The following is a 15,452-nucleotide window of genomic DNA, read 5'->3' on the forward strand; positions in this document are numbered from 1 at the left end:
TACAACTCCTTCCTCCATCATTTCCTGGCCAACTGCTACTCTTCCTTGCCTGAGCTTAAATGTCACTTACTCAGGACACTTTCTGAGCTCCCGAAGTAGGGTGGGTAGGCTCTATACTCTTAAAGTGTTATCTTTTGAAGCACTCGTCATAATTGTAATTTAAATAATTGTATCTGAAAGTATTTGTCTCTCCTCTCCTAGACGGTGGTATGTTCCATGGGTGCAGGGTTGTCTGTTTTGTTCACTGAAACAACTTCAGGCACTCCGCAAGCATCCAGTGGGTACTTATAGACGTAATAAGTAAATGAATGGCAGTGACTGAAACACACATTTAAATGCCTTATACTATATATCCATAAACCAGTTAGAAGTTGATTGGAAAGAGATAGGATGTGGAAATGAGAGCAAAATGGCATAAACTGTGTTGTTTCATGGATTTGAATGCTTCGGGGATTTTGCTGCATTTATTCACAAAAACAAACAAATCCAACTATGCAAAGGTTTCAAAATATCTGTTTGATATTTACCTGGTTTCTTGGATATGTGCTGCAAAGTTTATTAAATCACCATTTGGATTTAATAGGTATCATTTCCTTGTCTATTGGGTAGGAGTATTCAAATAGGATCCACCTATAAATTTAGAGTGAAGAAAATGAGTTTTAAAACATAAAATTGGCTTAATTTATTCCTTGATAAAAAGAGATTTGGAAAAGAGCTTGAGAATACTGAATACTATGGAACTAAAACCATATTTCAATTTTTAACTATATAAAAGAAATATGATCGCTAAGACAGCATTCACTATTTATATATATAATTTGCTGTAAGTCCTTGTTAATATCTCACCGAGTACACAGTGCTTTGGAGTTTGGTTATCCTGAGAAGTCACACAGTATAGAAAAACGTATGGTTGTTGGATTTTGAAAAGTTATGTAAAGCTCAGAAGAAGATGATTATCGAAAGGAGCTAAGAGTTAGGAAATTAAGCACTTCTTGCTGGATATGTGGCTCATTTATTTCTGACCTCTGGCAGATTATTAGCCAATTTTTTCAGGTCTCTTAGTTTTTATTCCTCTAGCTATGAGACACACTTGATCATAATTGCTTGCCTCATATTGCTAAGAAATAGAGAGGCATTATTGTGAAACATTATGGAAGATTATAATTAGAAATGCTAAATTAAAACCCTATCAGGTACCCCAAACTTGTGGTATCCCTGGCCTGTGCTATTATATATATTTTAAAACAGAAATGGAAGAAGAAAGCATTGGCGTAGTGAGCCCACTTGATTCCATTTTCTGGTGGGTAAAGCGTGAGTGTTTTGTTCCCTCTAATTTGAAGAGCCTTTGGTTTGTTAGTGGGCTGGTCTCCTGGGGGACCAGCCTTGTTGCTTCACTGTTGGGAAATGTGTTCTGACTTTAAGCCTGCATTTTCTTTGGATGACTTTCAGAGCTTCTCATCTGGCAGAGCTGAGACGTACAAATTGCTGAAGCTCTTTTATCGGTTTAGTGAGGCGATTCTCAAAAAAAAAGGTTTAACACATAAAGGTTAGAGGTAGAAATGTGCAAACTTAAAAATGCTGAACTTGAGTTGGGCATATTTCTGCTTTTCCCCTTTTGAAAACAAAGGTGAGCCAAGTTTTCATTTAGTTACTATTCCAAACTTGACATTTAAATAGACAGAACAGAAAAGGGGGAAATCTGGAGCATTTTTTTTATAGGTTTCAACGTGAAGAGCTATTCAAATGTGTTCCTTTTGGAGACAGTGGGACGTTGCTGTTAGTGGCCTATCGTTTTCTCCTTTTTTCATCTTAGAAGTTGATAGTCACAAAAATAGAATTGGGAAAAGATGTGGAGGAAGGTTTGTAGAGGAGGGAGCAACAAAAGCATCCTGCAGGTGTTTAAGCCTTTTTTTAAGTCTCGTTAAGGAGACTGTCCAGGCTTCCTTCTGTGACAATAAATAGCATTTCCAGTAGAGATTTGAGCTCCACGGTTACACACTGGGTCTACCATTGATTTATTTTCATGAATATGTGTGTGGCATATAAAACACTCAACTAAGTGTCTTAGGGGCCATAACCATTCAAGTGGCCCCTTAAGAAGTTTCAGTTTATGTCTACTCACTAATACCTCTCAAAAACAAACAATAAAATGTATTCCATATTCCTAAACAGCTTCCAGATAGGTTTTGGCTATATTAGATAAGTTTGCTTGGTTTGTTTTCATTCTGTTTGATTTTTGTTGGTTGGTTGGTTGGTTCCAAACATTGCACTTGCAAAAGTCACTTTCACCTGGTTACTCTGATGAAACTAAAATAAATACCTAAGTAAATAATTAAATAAAAAATTAAATATTATTTAACAAGCTGTATTTTGTACATATTGAGTACTTAATAAATTATTTTGACTGAGGCTATTCATATTTATAGTTGTTAAATACATTTGGTATTATAGGCTGGATCTTTGTAATTAATGATCTAGTTTAGGATTAATCTGCTAAGAGGAAATGCCTTTTCACCCTTCACCTAGAAAGCAGTGAGCAGAGCCGCCTACTTGTGTTCTTCTATTCAGCCTGTGTGAACCCTCTCCCCCAATTTCGCCCACTCTTCCCCTCCAGGATCACTATACTCTCTCCAGTCACCACCCAGGGCCAGCTTTGGGTAAATGCCAGGTTAAGTGGTCATTGCCCTTTAACTCTCAGGTCCATCCTGCCCCAGCTCTTCCAGACCTCCTGCTGGTCACATCCAATGCAGGCATTTTAGGCCTGAGGAAGGACCCCCTCCATGCTGGAGGCCTCCCATGGGGAGGGAAAAGCCGCCTGTCCTCTGACGCCTGGGCCTCTCCCACAGGCTCCTGCATCTTCTGCTACTGCCTCTCAGGTGTGCCTGGAGGTTCCACTCCAGAATGGCCAAATGTATATTCTGCCTCCTGCAAACAAAAATAATTTTTTTCTTGGAAAATTATTTCTGAACATACGGATCACTATAATAACCTATCATCTGGTTCTTCCTTTCCATGCTTCACCTTATCCATTCCCTTCCTTCCACTTTCTACGAGTGGCTGGAGCGATCTTAAAGTGTAAGCCTGGGTGGGTAGGCCTAAGCCAGTGTGGGCCAGTGAGCTATAAAGAGAGGATTGGTGAAGAGAGGTGGTTTTGAGGGAAAGCAGCCTTTTCTGTTTAACAGAGCTAGGGGGTACTGGGCCCATTTCCAGTTATACCTGGCCTAAGAAGCTTTTAGCTGCAATTGCTACAGGTAGCCAGCCGCCACTAACCATGAGGGGAGCCTTACTGGGGTGCTGGGGACATTGTTATTGTTTTCCTTGCTAGGGAAATTAAAAAACAAACCTGCTAACAAAAAGGCCTTTATTCAATATATAATATAAGGAAAACACAATTTATTATTGAATATGCAGTTCAGACTAGTTGCATGCAGGCAGTGGCAAAAGACTAGAAAGTCTGGACAGAATTTCTCATGAATATATGGTAAAGTAGAAGAAAGAACAGTGGGCACTCATCTCCTGGAGGGACAAATGGATGCACCTTGTGAGGTCTCTGGACTCCTGAGTGTTCAGATGTTTGTTATCTTGCATTGGAAACTTAGAGGCAATTTAATCCCTGATAAAAAAATTGGGCCTATTATGTTTGTTTTTTTTTACCATTTAAAAATGTTATTAAATTTATTGGGGTGACATTGGTTAACAAAAAATTGGGCCTATTATGTTTTGTGTTTTTTTTTTACCATTTAAAAATGTTATTCAATTTATTGGGGTGACATTGGTTAACAAATTATATAGGTTTCAGGTAGACAATTCTATAATACATCACCTGTGTATTGTATTGTGTGTTCACCATTCAAAGCCAAGTGTTCTTCTGTCAACATATATTTGACCCCCTTTGCCCTTTTCTGCCTCCCTCCCACCCCCTTTCCCTCTTGTAATAAACTTGTCTCTGTCTATGAGTTTTTTGTTTGTTTGTTTGTGGCTTTCAGGTTAATATCTCACATGTGAGTGAAATCATATGGTTCCTAACCTTTTCCGTATGACTTACTTTGCTTAGAATGATATTCTCAAGGTCTATCCATGTTGTCGCAAATGGCAGTATTTATCCTTTCTTATGGCCAAGTAGTATTCCATTGTTTATATGTACCACATTTTCATCTATCAAAGGACACTTCACTTGTTTCCATGTTCTGTCCACTGTGTATAATGCTGCCATGAACATAGGGATACATATATTTTTTCAAATAAATATTTTCAAAATTTTGGGTAACCTGAGGAGGGATTGCAGGGCCTGTTAATGTTTTTAAACAGACACTCTGAGGGAAATGAAGGGGCAGGCAGCTGCCTCTCCTGTAGTAAACAAAGAAAGTGGCACTTTATTTACCTTTACGCTACCGTTGTCAATGCCATAACCAATGCCTCGCCCTGGTGCCACGGAAGCCCATCTTCTTAGGAACCACATTCTTCAAACGTCTCCACTGCATTGCCAGATGTGCATATGTGGAATCAGCTGTGTTGTCTATTTAGTCTGCCTACAGACCTTGCCTGATGTGCATATGGAGCTGGGGTTAAGTCAGCCAGCAGCCCTTGCCTGGTTATTTGTCCACGGTGTGTGAGCCCCACAGATGGGTCCTTACCATTGCAGTTTTATGAGCACTATCTCAGTGACTTTGCTTATCAAAATCAAGGTAACAGTTCTGTTACTTGCTGTATGACTCCTGATGCTCTGAAAGACTATGTGGTGTAGCTTGTGTTTTATAGCACACCGTCATTTTTAAGGTACATGCACATTCATTGGTTTGATTCCTCCGTGAATACAGTGTAAATCATTGCTCTGGAGGTAATGTGGTGTTAGTATGTCACCTGAGCCATCTGCTTCTCTTGTTCCCCTCTTTCTTCTTCCTTTTCTTCTCTCCCTCTCTCCTTCCAAACAAGCTTCTAAGTGGAATCTTAAGATCTTGTGGTGACCACCATGAATTTTTAAGGATGAATTAAAAATTAAGCCCTGTACTCTCTGATTCTTTAGGTGACTATAGCACATCTTGCTAGTTTTCCGTTGTCAAGGTGTTTAAAGACTTTAGGCATTTCATTGAACTCATTCTGCTTTCAGTCAAAAGCCATGCTGTTTTCATTCTTTCACCAGATCATACAGTCTTCATTTCATTGGTTGAGCTACACATTTTATAATTGTGAGGAACCTGAATTGCATCAGTTTACTTAATTTGGCATAAAGAGAGTGCAAAGAAATACAGGGAAAAAGGGGACCAGAGGGGTGGGCAACCAGAGTTGGTCACTTGCAGCTTCTGTCTCTGGAATCATACAGTGTTGTTGCCGTTTTTATTTTTATTTTTTAAGGTTAAATGTGACTCAAGGCGTGTCTGTGCTCCAAGTTCAAGATTGTTTCTATTACTTTGTGTTTATTGGAACACTATGGAAACCCTGTCATATGAACAGGGAGGGCGACCTGAACTTGGCATTTCTGCAAGACCAGGCACAAAGGAGGTTTTCGCCAAATATTTGTCTGATTGAATTATTAAACTGTTCTCTCTGTCAGAGAAATCTCTGCAAATACGTCTTTGTAAAGAACCGAAAATCTAAATAAGAGGTTAACTGTCTGGAAGAATGCTTTTATTTTTATTAAACGATGACTTCTGACATTCCCAAACTGTTTCTCAGGGCTGGTCCCGCGTTAGAGCCTGTGAAAGCACCAGCTCTGCTTGAAAGCGATGAGCTTGAGTTCATTTAAATGTGATGTATATATATCTTGTTGCCCTCTTTGGGAAGTCATGGCACGTAACTTCCTCTGTTCTCTGCTCCCAGCTGATTAAGTATTTCCTTCTCTGTATGTTGCAGTTTTGTGACCTCATAATTTTAGTTACAATTTAGCACAGACTTTGAGGACCTGGGTTCGGAACCAAATTCTGTGGTATCCCATCCAGGTTCTGACTCTCAGTTGTCATGTCACCTCTACGTCTCAGTTCCCTTACCTTAAAATACTATTATAAAGGAACAAATACTGCAAGTAAATAATACATCTAAATCTCTGCAAATCTCTTAGAACATGTCTGAGTGATTGCTTTTACTATGTTGAAGAACATTGCATGCTTCCACTCTCTGTTTTGGTATGGCCCACGAGCTAAGAATGTATTTTACATTTTTACATGGTTGTGAAAGATCAGAAGAAGAATAAATATTTTGTGACACATGGACATTATATGAAATTCAAATTTCAGAATCCACAAATGAAGTTTTATTGGAACCCAGTCATCATTCCGATCAGCTTATTTGTTTATGTAATGACTGTGGCTGTTTTCACATTACAACTGGATAGAGAGGTTTCAGTAGAGACCAACCCCCTGGCCAGCAGCACCTAACCTGGGTCCTCACTGGACCTTTACAAAAGACATTTTCCGACCCCTGCCATAGGGCACAGCGCACTGAGTCACCACGCCTGCAGATGTTACTCTCCGGGTTGTAGGCAGAACTTCCTGTTAGGCTTAGGCTGTTTTGGTTTTTTTTCCAATCCACATCTGGGACAAATTGTGTTTGTTGGGGATATGTAGTATTATATATTGGTTGGCCATATGTGCAGTGAGCATGGCTGTGCTTTCGTGTAATTTTGAACCATAGTTTTGGATTTGTATAAGCGTTGGTGCCTTCTGGGAGGAGATTCACAGGTTGTATTTTGTCCTCTTTGGCCGTCCTGTACGCGGTCCTTTTGAAGGTAACAGATGGGAGTGAGTACTCACTGATAGTACCATCCTTGGGGGTGGGGTGAGAAAGTGCTAGGATAAGGGGACAGCACAAAACATATTTCTTATTGATTGCCATCAATATTTGTCTGAAAATTTGAAACAGAATAAAGAAAGAGTTGTTGTTACGGTACGGTTTGTGTTTTTAAAGAAAATAAAGGCATTGGCTGCCCTTGTCTGAGTGAGTGGCTTCTAGAAAGACAGGACTGGGTCTCAGTCATCTTTGTTTCAACAGAATGCTCCACAGGGAAACATTCTCAAAATTTGTTGCTCAGTAGATGAATGAATGAATGGGATATGAGAGAGATGAAAAGAGTGTCTCATTCAGAAAAAATAATGCTACCTCTTAATTAACACCTCCCACTTCACCATTGAGCAGCAGTGGAGCTTAAGGAGGAATCCAGTGAGTGTTCTGCAGAATTACGCCATCTCATATTGCATACCTAAAGCACAGGTGTGCTCTCATATCAGCACATTCCTTAGTTTTGAGTGGGATGTATCCCTTCGTGAATTCAGGACCTGGAAGATATTTGTCTATGAATTGACACTACCATGTACTCAGGTTCAGAGCTTGCTTTTACATTCCTTCCTGGGATGAAGAAGTGCTTATTTGTTTTATCCATCTTTTCAGACATTGTTGAAATTTTATGGCACCTTTATGACAGTAGAAATATTAAAGTTAAGAGTTTATGAGATGAATGACAATATTGCTTATTGAACTTCTGTCATCTTAGTTGTATTTTTGTTTTTTAAATTCTCACCCAAGGATATGTTTTACAGATTTTAGAAAAAAAAAAGGGAGAGGGAGAGGGAGAGAGAGACAGTGATGTATGAGAGAAACATCAATCAGTTGCCTCCTGTATGCACCCCCATTGAGGATTGAACCGACAACCTAGTTATGTGTCCTGACTGGGATAGAACCGGCAGCCTTTCAGTGCACAGTGTGTGCTCCAACCACTGAGCCACACTGGCCCGGGCTGTCATTTTAGTTTTTTAGTAGATGAGCAAATAAACACAGAAAAACCAAGTAACTTTTCCCAAAGTTATACGGTGGGTAGGAAGCTTTTCTTGTCTACAGTGAGGTCATTGATGGACATTCATAATTAGTTGTAACACGGACAGATATTTACATGTATTTTATTTTATATTATGCTGTTTTATATTATCTTGTTCATACATGGAAAGTGAATTTGAGAAGGGTTCAATGCTGCCCAGACATTATTTAGCTGCCCTTGTCATCATTATTTCCTACAATCCTTCCTGTGCTTAGATTGCCCTATTTGTTCTCCCATGAACTTGACCTCTATTCTTGTCACTTCGCTCTAAGACCAAGGTTGTTCACCACTCCATGAATCTGATTATTTGGTGGCAGGTTGCTGAAGTGCACTTTGGTTGGTGGAGGAAGGGGAAGGTAAGAGGCAGCAGGTGACCAGGCCACTTCTGCCCTTTGCTTTCCCTGAGAGCAGCAGGAGGTCTTTAATGTGCAGGAAACTCCCCCTCGCTCTGCCTCCTGAGATACTTCTGCCTCTGGACCGTGTCTCATGCAAATCTGTTTGTTATTGCAGTCGGTGGAGATACGAGATACTTCTGCCTCTGGACCATGTCTCCTGCATCATGCAAATCTGTTTGTTATTGCAGTCGGTGGAGATAATCTATGTGTCCCTGACACCATCGCTGCTCACAAAAATGGTAACTGGGAAGAGAAGAGCAGCTTTGTTTCACATACAAATGAGTCATAGTTTATTTTTTACTGATTCTATGCTGAAAACTTGGCCATACTTCTCCTCATTTAGAGTATTTAGAGTATATGGAAAAGCCGCATGTTAGAAATGGTTTGTTGAATAAGAATTCCATTTCATTAAAAAAATGTAATGAATGAGGAGGAGAGGAAAAGGGGATAAATGTGAAGTTTCAGGAAACCTCAGATGGCTCCTGTTTTCCTCCTCCATTTCAAGCTCAGAGTAAAATTTTGCCTCATATGACTTTATATGTTTTTTAAAGTAAAAAGGGAAGAAAGTAAAATAATTATTGCTTATAAAATATCTTTATTACTGAAAGCATCTAGGACGATTAATCTCTGAAAATTTTTTATTAGGGAGTAATTTGATGTGACGGAATGACACAGCATTTACTACAGTGGACTTTGTAGTTTTCTGGACATCTTCACGTAGTAGAAATTATTTGATCTTTACTATAATCTGTGACTCAGAAACAGGTTCAATAGCTGACTTAGATTCACCAGCAAATTAATGGTCAAACTGGGATTAAGGCTGAGCTTCCTGATTTTCTGTGTGGTGATCGTCCCGCTGCACACAACTCGTCTGATCACACAGACAGTCAGGATGGGATGCGCCTGGGATGGGGTGGCATCTCCTGGTTTCAAACACCAGAGCCTGTTTCTCGGGGAAGCTGATGCTATTTATCAGTCAGGGATGAGAGGAAGAGAGTTTAAGAATTCTATAAGCTTTATTATTGGAAACACTGAACCGATACTGAACTTCCACACAGAGCCCAAAGCATGTTAATCATTCAGAAATGGAGTTGCTAGAAATACAGACCTAGCCCCCAAGAGCTGAAATTCATGCTCCCATAATGCAAATACAAAAAGACATTCTCCTACCATGAATGTAAGGGCAGTGATGGAATAAGGACCCGCACACTTTCCATTGGTCTCTGTACCCAGGTGTTTGGAGACTCACATATTTTTACTGTATCTTCTTATTCCTTCTCAGGACTATATACCATCGTCACGGCGTATTGACATCAACCACAGCTTTATTTGCTCCCTTTCTAAGAAATAATGCAATTTAAATCCTTCAGCTCACAACATTTGTGATGAGATTTCAACGTTCTCTGTATTTGTATTTGTTCTTTTGATACAAGGCAAAGTTGAATAGTCAGCTGATCATTAGAAAAAATAAACCATTCCTTTGCCTGCCAGGCATGTATGGAATTTTTGCTGCTGAATTAAGTGGTATTTTACTGTTTCTTATGCAGAGTGGGAAACCGCCCATCAGTGATATGTTCACAGACCTCAAAGATGGAAGGAAACTGTTGGATCTTCTGGAAGGCCTCACGGGAGCATCGCTGGTGAGAGGCGTCAGCCTAGAGAACCAGGCCAAGGCGTTGCCTGTCTCTCAGCATTAGTGGTACTTGAGGACCCACTGGGGCTGCCCAAAATGTAAAAGTTGGCATACAAATGTTAAAAAAAGTGTTTCAATGAACTTTTTGATAGAGCAATATTCAGGCTTTCTGGGAGGGTGCTATATGTTTATCAAAGATAAAATTACTCAAATGTTTATTGTTCTCAGACAGCCCAGTGGAGAATTATAAAGAAGAATGGATACGTAAAGCGGGCATAATGGTTTGAATAGCAGGGCGTATAGAGACACGGTTAAATGTTATTTAACAAATATTAAAACAAGGCTGTTCAAATGATGAGATTTATTTTATTCAAATTTTTAGTATTATTTTATTTCTCCATCAAATCCCACTCTATTACTTTATATGCAAGGTACTGTATACTTACACCAGGGGTCCTCAAACTACGGCCCACGGGCCACACGCAAATACAAATATTGTATTTGTTCCCGTTTTGTTTTTTTACTTCAAAATAAGATATGTGCAGTGTGCATAGGAATTTGTTCATAGTTTTTTTTTTTAAACTATAGTCCGGCCCTCCAACGGTCTGAGGGACAGTGAACTGGCCCCCTGTTTAAAAAGTTTCAGGACCCCTGACTTACACAGAAATAGCTCTGCTAATGAAGAGGATGCAATTTTATGAATACAGACTTGAACACTAGCGGTAGAATTACTATAAAAGGTATAGAGAGATGCACTCCCAAAGATGAATTCCTTTCTTACCAAAGTGTGGGGTGCTGCACACTCCCTTTTGCCTTCCAGATGGTGGGCAGGCCTGCTGAAGAGGCTGATCCCTCTCTCAGATAAGATTGCCTGGCCAGTGAGGCAGGAAGAAGCCTCCCAGATCACCTTTCCCCAGGTGGCAATTCCTGCCTTCCCAGTGGGCCCTTGTAATGCAGCTGGAACCTGGAATAGCGCCCCCGAACCCCCCAGGCTCTGTCCACCCTAGTGAAGTATGGATGTGATACGACTTGTAAACTTCCCTTCATCCAGACCAATTTAGAGAAAAGAAGCTTTGTCCCCCAAACTTTGTGCATTAGAATCACCAGGGAATTCTAAAAATTCCAAACCTTTACTGCACCCAGGCTCACTAAGTCAAAGAGGCATTGGTGTTTTTGGAAGCTCACTGGAGGTTTCAGTGGCCAGGCAAGCTAGGGAACTACCGCCTTACGGTGTTGGAGTGGGGGAGTTTTCACCGTCAACACCAGCCCCCACGCGGCCTGAGAAGCAGCCAGAGCTCCAGCACAGAGGGGTCTCCATGCTGAGCTGCTGCGCTCTGTCCGTCTCAATGTCATTTTTTTGTCAGGCTGTGGAGGTACTGTCTCACTTGATGTTGTGTTTTATTTTCCAGCCGAAGGAACGTGGTTCCACAAGGGTGCATGCTTTAAATAATGTGAACAGAGTGCTGCAGGTTTTACATCAGAACAATGTAAGTTGGTCAGGTGACTTGGGGGCTCTTGGGTGCCATCGGGATTATTTATTGTTGAAACCAGCCACCTGCTCTGTGCATGGGCATCAGCTCATTTATGGAAACATTTTTCTTATGAGAAGTTTTGAACTTTTTCTATGAGTGAAGGAATAGTCACTCTTTTTCTGATTACTTTAATGATTTCGTGTATAAGTAACACATTTTTGAGATTTGGGTTTACCTCATTTCTCTTATCATTCACATGTGTGGCTGTCCAGATGTGCTCAACCCCAAACCTCAGCTTCCGTGGAGAAATTGTCTTCACCTTTATTTTCTTTCATTGTGTCAGGTGGATTTGGTGAATATCGGAGGAACGGACATTGTAGATGGAAATCACAAGCTGACGCTGGGCTTGCTGTGGAGCATCATTTTGCACTGGCAGGTGGGGAATTTTCAGTCACTTACTACTAGACACTGAAAATGTGTCATTTGTGTTACTAGTTTCTGAGCTCTGCATCACAGAGCACCACAAACTGGGTGGCTTCAACAACAGAAATTATTTTCTCCCAATTCTGGAAGCTGCAAATCTGAGATCAAGTTGTCAGCAAGGATGTTTTTCTCTGCAGCCTCTTTCCTGGGCTTGTGGGTCCTTCTTCCCTTGGTCCCCACAGGGTCTTCCTTCTGTGTATGTCATATCCTAATCTTGGCTCCTTATGCCAAGAAACCAGTCATATTGGATGAGGCCCCTTCCCCCACTCCATATGTTTACCTGAATTACCTCTTTCAAGACCCTTTCTCCAAATACAGTCACATTACGAGGTACTGGGGGTTAGGACTTCAACATAGAATTTTGCGGGGAACACAATTCAACGCCTAACAGTCTGGAATGGAAGAGATGGACAAACTGCTCTGTTTTCCTGGCCTAGAAAAAAGAAAATGCCTTTTTAAAATATTGAATTTAAAAATTTCAGACATCAAAAAGTTGCTAAAATAGCCCTGACCTGTTTGGTTCAGTGGATGGAGCGTCGACCTGCAGACTGAAGGGTCCCGGGTTCGATTCCGGTCAAGGGCATGTACCTTGGTTGCGGGCACATCCCTGGCGGGGGGTGTGCAGGAGGCAGCTGATCGATGTTCCTCTCTCATCGATGTTTCTGACTCTCTGTCCTTCTCCCTTCCTCTCTGTAAAAAATCAATAATATATATATATTTTTAAAAAGTTGCTAAAATAGCTCAAAGAAATTCCAGGTACCTTTACTCAGATTCCCCAAATGTTAACAATTGTCTATATTTGTGTTTTCTCTCTCTTTTTCTCTTTGCCTAAATGCTTCAGTGTATATTTTCTAAAAACAAATTGTTCTCCTAAAATCAAGGAGTTCTCTTACATAACTACAATATATTGTCATAATATAAAATGTGTACTATAACATGAATAGTTCTAACTTACTTATCATGTCTCTTTCATCTTCTTTAATCTGGAATAGTTTCTGAGGCTCTGTGTTTTATGATATTGACATTTTTGAAGAGTACTGGACAGTTATTTTGTAGAATGTCTCTTTATGTGGGTTGCTGATATTCTCTCATGATTAGATTCAGGTTATTCATTTTGGGCAGGAATGCCGCAAAAGTGATGTTGATTTATTCTTGGTGCTCCTCACCAGGAAGCACACACTGTCCATTAGGTTTGTTCTGGCAGGGTTAACTTTCATCATTTGGGTAATGTGGTATCTGTCTATGCCTCCACTGTAACGTGACTGTCCTATGTTATTAAAAAATATCTTGTGAGATATACTTTGAGATGGTGTAAATATTCAGCTACTTATCAAATCTTCCCCATTAGTTTATTTATTTTATTTTATTATTATTATTTTATTGATTGATTAAGGTATTACATATGTGTCCTTATTGGCTAGGCTTATATGCATGCATACAAGTCCTTTGGTTGATCTCTCCCCGTTACCCCCAACCTCCCCTACCTTCCCTCCGAGGTTTGACAGTCTGATCGATGCTTCTGTGTCTCTGGATCTGTTTTTGTTCATCAGTCTATGTTGTTCATTATATTCCATAAATGAGTGAGATCATGTGATATTTATCTTTCTCTGACTGGCTTATTTCGCTTAGCATAATGCTCTCCAGTTTTATCCATGATGTTGCAAATGGTTAGGATCCATTCATAATTGTTAGCTGATCAGTTAATATTATGATGCTTGGCAAATAGTAAATTTCTAATGTCATTGTTCCTTCTACATTGTAAGGGAGAGCTTTCCCTTGACTCTTGTTTATCTGTCTGTCCATCTACCTTTTTATTCATTCATTGTACATGCAGTATACACTCAGGGATTTTTACGTATTTAATAGCCTGTAACTTTTTGCTATTATTATTTATTTTGATGCTTAAATTATCCTAAATTTGGCCCATGTGATTGACCCCCCCCCGCCCCCCGCCAAATCACAAATCAGCTCTTGTGTCCTTTTGACATGTCCAGATCATTCTTTGAGCACTTCCTTAAAACACATGTATTTCTTTAGAATAATAATGTGCAATATTAGTTCTTGATATAATTGGGAAAGATACTTCATTCTTTGATTTTGCATTCAGTCAAAAGGTCTACCTTGCATCCTCATCTTTTGTAGAAAATCAAAACTGAGTTTTCTTCCTATCAAAAGTTCTTTGTAAATGTATAGTATTAAAATATTACTCTTTTAGTGACTATGAAAGTAATGTTTATTGTAACCAAATCTAATAGAAGTATTTGTTAAGATATAGAAAGTATGGTAATGTATAATGATGAAGTAAAAAATCACCTCTAAATCCTAGTACTTCAAAATAATCACTGTTTAAAGAAAAATTTGAAATAAATTGAATAACCAGTGACCTGATCCATATGGTTAATTAATGAAATAGTCCTCATTCAAGGACTTGATCCCAGTAGCTGCTTTAAGTCATAGGCAGACATGGTTTCTCTCCCAGGTGAAAGATGTGATGAAGGACATCATGTCAGCCTTGCAGCAGACAAACAGCGAGAAGATCCTGCTGAGCTGGGTGCGCCAGTCCACCAGGCCATACAGCCAGGTCAACGTCCTCAACTTCACCACCAGCTGGACAGACGGACTCGCCTTTAATGCCCTGCTCCACCGACATAAGTGAGACATGACTCTACTTAGACGTGGATTTTCCAAATGTGTATCTCCTTTCTCCTGCCCTCACTGCTCCTCCCTAAAGCCCCTCCCCACTACCCCTGCTATCCTCTCTGCACACCTTCTACCAAAATATTAAGAAAAGAAATATCATGGAAAAAACTACCCACCAAGTGTTTATTCTGTAGGACTTAAATGGCACAGTGCAGCCACGGTTGCTTCTACGTATTCATAAGTTAAAACATGTAAAATGATTCACATAGTTCAGACCTACTCATTCAGCACTAACCAGAAATATATGCAAAGAACTGTGCTAGTATTCACTTGTACCAAAGGGAAAGTTCTATAATTCAGTGCAATCCCAATTAATTATAGAAAATGATTTTTTAATGAAATTTGTAAACAGATTCTAATTATATGAAAGACCAAAGGCCCATGAGGAGCCAGTACAATCGTGAAACAGTAGAACCAGGCTGAAGTACTTCTCAAACAGAAACCAAAACTAATTATGAAGCTGCATTAATTAAAACTATAGTGCTATAAATAAATACACTAATTTAATTATAGGCTGAACCATATGAAATTGCCAGTATTTGGCTGTTTTTTGACATATAACAATGGTAGTTTCTATACTTCAACCTAACAGAATAAAGGGCTCATAAATGCTCCATCCTGATATACAACTGAACTGATTGCTATTAAAATAGATGCTATGGGACAACTGGTTACCCATATGTAAATAATTGAATTGGATCTTTACCTCACCATACCCACAAATAAATTTCAGATGCATCAAGGATTTAAATGTGAAAGGTGAAATTTCTTACATGTTTTATTGCTATTTTAAATAATTTATTATTTCAAGTTTTGTTTTCTGTATATGCTCTGTTTATATATAAAAATATAATTGACATCTCTACATCTTAGATCTAGAAACTTGTTAAAATTTTACAAAATTTAAATTTGTTTCTGTAGATTTAAAAACATTTTTGGTAGACCATCCATAGATTAAAAGAGTC

At 39.4% G+C, this 15,452-nt stretch overlaps 1 protein-coding gene across 1 annotated transcript in view; it reads left to right on the plus strand.

Annotated features, from left to right (window-relative positions):
- UTRN (utrophin) overlaps positions 1 to 15,452 on the plus strand; it is a 233,802-nt gene that overhangs the window by 95,432 nt on the left and 122,918 nt on the right. Inside the window, exons 8-11 of the mRNA XM_014533928.1 lie at positions 9,747 to 9,839; positions 11,242 to 11,319; positions 11,648 to 11,740; positions 14,267 to 14,439. Of these exons, the coding sequence (XP_014389414.1) occupies positions 9,747 to 9,839; positions 11,242 to 11,319; positions 11,648 to 11,740; positions 14,267 to 14,439 (437 nt within the window). The remainder of the gene's footprint in view (positions 1 to 9,746; positions 9,840 to 11,241; positions 11,320 to 11,647; positions 11,741 to 14,266; positions 14,440 to 15,452) is intronic.

The sequence above is a fragment of the Myotis brandtii genome, unplaced genomic scaffold, assembly GCF_000412655.1.
Source record: "Myotis brandtii unplaced genomic scaffold, ASM41265v1 scaffold123, whole genome shotgun sequence".
Lineage (NCBI taxonomy): Eukaryota > Metazoa > Chordata > Mammalia > Chiroptera > Vespertilionidae > Myotis > Myotis brandtii.